Source organism: Dendroctonus ponderosae, unplaced genomic scaffold, assembly GCF_020466585.1.
Source record: "Dendroctonus ponderosae isolate FM_Combo_2020 unplaced genomic scaffold, Dpon_F_20191213v2 Dpon_F_20191213_8, whole genome shotgun sequence".
NCBI lineage: Eukaryota > Metazoa > Arthropoda > Insecta > Coleoptera > Curculionidae > Dendroctonus > Dendroctonus ponderosae.
The window spans coordinates 1986924-1994031 of NW_026019016.1; the positions used below are offsets into that span (position 1 = coordinate 1986924).

Here is a 7108-nt window from a genome sequence, read left to right on the forward strand (position 1 = left end):
AAATTAATTTCTCCAACTTAATATAGAAACGGTTCCAAGGAATATTTTCCATCTTTTTGGTTCCTCAGTTAGGGACATTTTCAAATTGTCACCCTGTTCAAAATTTTCTTATATATCATTTTGCAAATTACTGCTTAATTTAAATAGAAACTGCTACCGCTTGCACTTTGGCACTATCAGATTAATGCACCCGAAAAATGTTTGTCTTTAGAAGAAGAAGAAAAACCGAGACAAGAAACGCGACAAAGACAAGGAAATTCAGGCCTCCCTGATGGTGGCATGTCTGAAACGTTTGCTTCCGGTCGGTCTAAATTTGTTTGCTGGTCGCGAGCAGGAACTGGTACAGCATTGCAAAGATCGGTTCCTCAAAAAAATGCCCGAGTATGAAATTGTCGGTAAGACTTTATGGGTGCACTGGTTTTAAGAAGCTCTAGCGAAAGTTTTCCATAGATTTTGCCAAAATTCAGCTCACTTTGCCCGATAAAATTGACCCAGCCGATGAGATGTCATGGCAGCATTATTTGTACAGCAAATTGGGAAAAAAGAGTGTTACAGTCAACACCTTGGACACCAACGGCAAGAATCAGCTTGAGGAAACTGTGGAGAGGATCGTAGCAATGAGTAAAGTGTTATATGGATTGCACATGGTAAGTACACATGTATTATCCCGGACTATGTACTACTTTCCTTGGTAGGAGCGAAATTTTCTTTTAGTCTAGATAAAAACCTTCTGCATTTTATTTACTCATATCAGTTACATGCAGATTTTTCAGTTTCAACTTAAAGCTTACAAGCTCAATTCGATTAGATTTCAATAAAATTTTTAATAACATTGTTGAAATCGGTAAGTACGTCTTTGCCAGTTTCATAAGCTTTTACATTGCCGGAAAGTTCTTCTTCAATTTATTCCGTTATTATTTGCTTGCTGCCAGATCGATCACCCTCAACAGCAGCAGAAAGGTGTTTATAGGTCTATTGTGTCCACTCAACGCAAAAGAGCGGTTCTATCCTGCTTCCGGCAAGCCTCTTTGCACAGTCTACCCAGGTTTGTTCATTTCTGCTTGTTTGTTGATGCCTGAATGCTTTTACTGTAAAATGACCTGCAATTTTGTGTAGTCTGTTSTTCTTAATCTGGTGACTCTAAAAAAACAACATGGTTAACATTATGGTATACTGGATGGTTCATTTAGAATGGMAAATYCTGAAACTGGAAACACTTTTCCTTTCCGATGCCTTTTCCGAAAGTTGATTTTTCCGGATTTCGCATTCTAAAAAATCAGCCAGCAAAAATAATGTWTTTTTGCAATCTAATATTGTGGTTTTTGTGCACTACTAACCAAAGGCTTCCAAACCAAAAGTGGGCGGAGACGGCTGGAAAAAGGTTCTCAACGCAGCCCGCAAGAGAGCGGCGCTAGCATGTCTTAGGTGCACTCCTCTGTATAAAGTTACCAGGTAACCAGTCCCAAACTCGAGCTTTTATTGTCTCTTAAATTTTTTTAACTGTTTAACACGTGAAATTCACTTCCATTGCGTTTTTTTGGGGGAAAGTTGATCCAAATCATCTAAATTTGCTGATCTGATATTGACTTCTATGTGTCTGAAAGTTAGCTAAACATCTTGAATAGGAGATGCCATTGAAACATACTATCAAACACTCCAATCACTCAGGCTTCTAATTAATCAGTGGTAAAATCCAATTTTCTAGTATGCAGTGACTGATTCTAATCTATTTCTCCCTAAAGTTCTTTGGATGCATATACAAATTGGGGAAAAATGATACTCTCGCTTTTACTATAATAAAACACTCGCGTTTTCACGTTTTAGACATCGCGCCATTAACATTTTCATCCGCACCTACCGAGACTTTTGGCTACAAGATGAAAACGTCGGTCAAGAAGTCATGATCGAGGATCTCACTCAAAGCTTCGAAGACTCCGAGTTGAAGAAAAAAGAAGGAGAGGAGGAAGAGGGCAAGCCAGACCCACTCACTCAACTGGTGACAACGTTCTGTCGCGGAGCCATGACTGAGAGGTAAAACGTCCTCATTTAACTTCACCTCCTGAATTATTTCCATGGTAAAACAGATCTGGTGCGTTGCAAGAAGACCCCCTATATATGAGCTACGCGGAAATTATCGCCAAGTCGTGTGGAGAGGAAGAGGAAGAAGGCGAAGAGGGTGGAGAAGAAGGAGGCGAAGGGGAAGAAGGCGGATCCTCTATTCATGTAAGTTTCCCGTTGCCGTTGGGTTATAACGGAAACATGCTGGATGATCAAAAAAATTGAAGATTTAATTGCTTGAGTCCAAAAAAGGTCTACTTCTTGGGAAATAATAATAATATAACTGACATCCTTGACCACTTTCACATTATTACTAAATTCCCATTGGGTTTATGTCTTGACCATTAGAGGACAATGCGCAAAATGCAGGTAAAAAAACACACTCCAACCCTGAATTGGTCTAATGTTTTCAAAAACGTGCGTGTTGTTGCAAATAGGAACAAGAAATGGAGAAGCAAAAACTTCTATTCAACCAAGCCAGATTGGCGAACCGAGGTGTGGCCGAAATGGTGCTTCTGCACATCTCCGCTTGCAAAGGGGTTCCATCGGACATGGTGATGAAAACTCTGGAACTGGGCATTTCCATACTGCGTGGCGGCAATTTCGACATCCAAATGGGCATGCTGAACCATCTGAAAGATAAAAAAGACGTCGGTTTCTTCACCAGTATTGCTGGGTTGATGAACAGCTGCGGTGTGCTTGACCTGGACGCCTTCGAGAGAAACACTAAGGCCGAAGGCCTGGGAGTTGGCTCTGAAGGGGCGGCTGGCGAGAAAAATATGCATGATGCTGAATTTACCTGTGCGTTGTTCAGATTCATCCAACTGACCTGTGAAGGACACAATCTGGGTAGGACACAAGCCGGTTGCTGAGGTTGTTGTGATCATATATAAAAGGTCTTTTGCTTCAGAGTGGCAGAACTATCTGAGGACGCAAGCGGGGAATACCACGACAGTAAACGTGGTCATTTGTACAGTCGATTACCTGCTGCGCCTGCAAGAATCCATAATGGACTTCTATTGGCACTATTCCAGCAAGGAGTTGATCGATCCTGCCGGAAAAGCTAACTTTTTTAAAGCCATAGGTGTAGCTAGCCAGGTATTTAACACCCTCACAGAAGTTATCCAGGGCCCATGCACGTTGAATCAGCAGGCACTTGCCCACTCCAGGTACTTAGCTACTTTTAACCGCTTCAACTGTTAACTAATCCACTTCAGGTTGTGGGATGCTGTGGGCGGATTCATGTTCCTTTTCTCCCACATGCAAGACAAATTATCCAAACATTCTAGCCAAGTGGACCTACTTAAAGAGTTGCTGAATCTCCAGAAGGACATGATCACTATGATGTTGTCCATGCTTGAAGGTGTTAACCAGCGTGACTGCGTGTGGATTTATCTTTTTAAATCCGAGCGTACTTTCAGGAAATGTTGTAAATGGTACCATCGGGAAGCAGATGGTAGACACCTTGGTGGAAAGCGCTTCCAATGTGGAATTGATCTTGAAATACTTCGATATGTTCCTAAAGCTGAAGGATCTTACTTCGTCCACCAGCTTCTTGGAGATTGACATTAACAGCGACGGCTGGGTGTATCCGAAGGACTTCAAAGAGAAAATGGAACAGCAGAAGAGCTACACTCCGTGAGTATACAGGGTGGTGCAGCCAAGACGGGGTAGAATGTAATTTTGGAATTACTCTTTCAGTGAGGAAATTGAGTTCCTACTTGCATGTTGCGAAGTCAACCACGACGGCAAACTTGATTACGTAGGTTTCATAGATCGCTTCCATGAACCTGCTAAAGAGATCGGCTTCAATTTGGCCGTGCTCTTGACCAACTTGTCTGAGCATATGCCCAACGAGCCACGCCTTGCCAGATTCTTAGAGACGGCGGGATCGGTTCTAAATTATTTTGAGCCTTTCCTGGGACGCATTGAAATTTTGGGTACATCAATACAATTAGGCCCAATTTGACCAAAACCAACCTTTGTTTTACTTGCTTGTTTTAGGCGGTAGCAAGCGCATTGAACGAGTGTACTTTGAAATCAAAGAGTCGAACATCGAGCAGTGGGAGAAGCCTCAGATCAAAGAGTCGAAAAGGGCCTTCTTCTACTCCATCGTGACAGAAGGTGGAGACAAGGAAAAGCTGGAAGCCTTCATTAATTTCTGTGAAGATGCAATCTTTGAGATGCAACACGCGAGTGCCTTGATGGCTGTGGAGGAATCGGGCGGCGGCGGTCCTACAAGAGCTACGACTTATAGTTATATGACTGATGAAGAGGAACAACGGTAAGTTTAATTGTTCGCTGTTTTAATTTTAGTTTCTGAGCTTTTGAATTGAACGTTGACAATAATTGTTCGTTTATTTATTGCTGCGCTCTCCAATCTGTTTAGAGGAGGCAAAGATCCAATTCGTCGCTCCTACCAAGCGTTTAAGGATGGTATTTACTATGGATTTTCCGCTTTGAGTCCCTCGAATATCAAGCACCGCCTTAATGAAATGCAGCAAATGACCATTCCAGAACTGTTCATAGGTAAAAATAGCACACTTTTTGTGGCATCACTTTGAGCACTTTGGTTACTTGCAGGCTTCTTCAAATTGATTTTCTACACTTTCTACTATTCCGGTTTCGGTATGGCTGTGGTGATCAAATACTTCCTTGGCATTTTGATGTCATTGATGCGAGGCCCAGTGGTCGAAGAACCCATTGTGGAAATTAAGGAGGAAGAAAAAGTGAGTCATCTTAGAGTGTTGCCACCTTTGCCCCATGCCGAGGATCCCAACACCCAACTGCAACCGTTTGGAATGGAAGTTTCAAAAGAGGAGGCTGGACAGTAAGTGCAGTTAAATTTGAACACTAGATTTAATCCGTTTTAACTTGCATAGTTGGCATTTGAAGCAAACTTTTTAAACCAAAGTCCGCAAGATATCGTCTTAATGTAATTTATGTGTGGCGAACTACTAAAACTCCTTAGATTCAAAACGCCTGGACATGAAGGCTCCGCCACCACTCAGCAGTCTTCCGGCGAAGAAGGCGAAGCGACTACCGAGGAAGGCACAGAACAAGCTGAAAGCGAAGTGCCCGAACAACCGCTGTCCCTCTCCGACCTTCTAGGGTAAATATTAAGACTGTTTGCTAAGTTTTTTTATTTAAATTCTTCCAGCATCAATACATTCACCACTTGCTCCCACTTGACCCGTCGCCAAATATTCTGTTCCAATTTATTTCACAATGCTTAGTGTTTTAGCCTGCCTCTTCCGCTGCTTCTTCTTCGTCAGCTGCGTCCGGTTCTTCGCCGCCTTGGTCATCACCCTTCTGGTCATTCTTTTTACCGTCGTCGCCACCATCATCTCCACCTTCTTTATCAAGCATTTGCTTTACTTTATCGTAGACGAATTTTCCAAAGAGGCTTATGTACCACAGCGTCCACATAAACGGGGGATGTTTGTATAGCTCCAGGTCGCACACATCCAGATTATTGAGGAACGGGACGGGGCAAAGCCCCAGCCCTGGGGCTTTCGTACATACACAATCGGCCATATTTAAGGGTTTTCAATGCGAATTTGCTACTAGAATTTTGACGTATTGTGATTTATTATCTCGATAAGTGACACTAAGCTACCTTTTCTGGTGGCAGTTTTATATGCCTTTAACGGTTTTATTGTGGTTAATTATATGTTTATTGTTCAGGGGTGAACAGGCAAAGATAGCTGCTCAGGAAAAAGCTGAAGCTCAGGCAGCCCAGCAGGCAGTTATGCAGGCGATAGAATCCGAAAGCAAAGCCAAAAACATTCGCGAGCCATCAGCTATGCAACAGATCAATTTCAGTGCATACGCCCATCGCGCTGTGTCGTTCTTAGCGCGAAACTTCTACAATCTTAAATATGTGGCACTTGTGCTGGCGTTCTGCATCAACTTCATGCTGTTGTTCTACAAGGTAAAGCACGACCGTTGAAGAATGTTCCTGTTAATGTAGCTGATGCGATGTCCAGGTTACAACATTGGGAGGCGATTCAGATGGAAGCGGGAGTGGTAAGGGCGCCGACCTCCTACAGGGATCTGCAGAGGGTAGTGGATCAGGTTCGGAAGAGGAAGATGATCCGCCCGAATTAGTCATAGTGGATGAGGATTTCTATTACATGGCACACGTAATGCGCTTAGCGGCGATGCTACATTCTATAGCATCCCTTGCTATGCTGATCGCATACTATCACTTGAAGGTATGGAGTGTTTTTGTAAGGTAAAACGGGGTGGTTTTATGCCCTGATGGAAAGTAACTGTTTCTTTTACATTCACTTCTCAATGGAGAACAGAGGAAGCGACTATTTCTACTCACTCACAAATTGAGGGTTGTGTTACACGTTGATTTTTTGAGTTGATAATGTTTGAGGTGTCGCCTTCCAGGTGCCTTTGGCTATATTTAAACGGGAAAAGGAAATTGCAAGAAGATTGGAATTTGAGGGCCTCTTTATTGCTGAACAGCCAGAAGACGACGATCTAAAGTCCCATTGGGATAAGCTTGTCATCTCCGCTAAGTAAGTACTACTTAAGTAGGAAAAAACGTGCAAATTTTTTTGCAAAATTTTCATTTTACAAATTAAGAACGTTTATTAATCATGGCGTTAAACTTATAAGTAGTATGTACTGCGGAAAAAGGGTTTTTATAATGTAACTGGAAAGGAAAACGCATCTAAAAATTACGTAAAACGGGACGAAACAAACATCACCCAATGCCAAACAGGCAGGTACTCATAAAAAAGGGTACCCCTAAGAAGTCGAAATGTGAAATTGTTGTTCTGTCTACCACAGGAATCGCAAAAAGAAGGGTCTGAAGATTTCTGGAAAGATAATCTATGGAAGCTAAATAAATAGTAGGACTTTGTAGTAAAAATGATTGGATGGAAGTCTGTGGCAATTGCTTCTGCATCCAGCACTTCCCACCTCTCTTTCTCTCTTCTTGCAGTAAAAAGCATCCGCATTTTTTTAACGAATTGTGTTTTGCACTGTAAGGTTTCGTTGATAAGTTCTATATTGTTGAGGCGGATTCATTTTT

The 7108-nt window shown here is 42.3% G+C and overlaps 1 protein-coding gene across 3 annotated transcripts in view; it reads left to right on the forward strand.

Annotated features, from left to right (window-relative positions):
- LOC109544790 (ryanodine receptor) overlaps nt 1-7108 on the forward strand; it is a 60733-nt gene that overhangs the window by 45372 nt on the left and 8253 nt on the right. For 2 of the 3 annotated variants that reach the window (XM_048669365.1, XM_048669364.1), the window contains exons 51-67: nt 212-395; nt 451-647; nt 933-1045; nt 1825-2031; nt 2085-2223; nt 2496-2907; nt 2969-3227; nt 3276-3421; nt 3480-3696; nt 3760-3998; nt 4063-4342; nt 4448-4587; nt 4642-4888; nt 5030-5170; nt 5746-5992; nt 6048-6275; nt 6460-6590. In XM_048669365.1, the coding sequence (XP_048525322.1) occupies nt 212-395; nt 451-647; nt 933-1045; nt 1825-2031; nt 2085-2223; nt 2496-2907; nt 2969-3227; nt 3276-3421; nt 3480-3696; nt 3760-3998; nt 4063-4342; nt 4448-4587; nt 4642-4888; nt 5030-5170; nt 5746-5992; nt 6048-6275; nt 6460-6590 (3527 nt within the window). The remainder of the gene's footprint in view (nt 1-211; nt 396-450; nt 648-932; nt 1046-1824; nt 2032-2084; nt 2224-2495; nt 2908-2968; nt 3228-3275; nt 3422-3479; nt 3697-3759; nt 3999-4062; nt 4343-4447; nt 4588-4641; nt 4889-5029; nt 5171-5745; nt 5993-6047; nt 6276-6459; nt 6591-7108) is intronic. The other variant, XM_048669366.1, reaches the window with a different exon arrangement.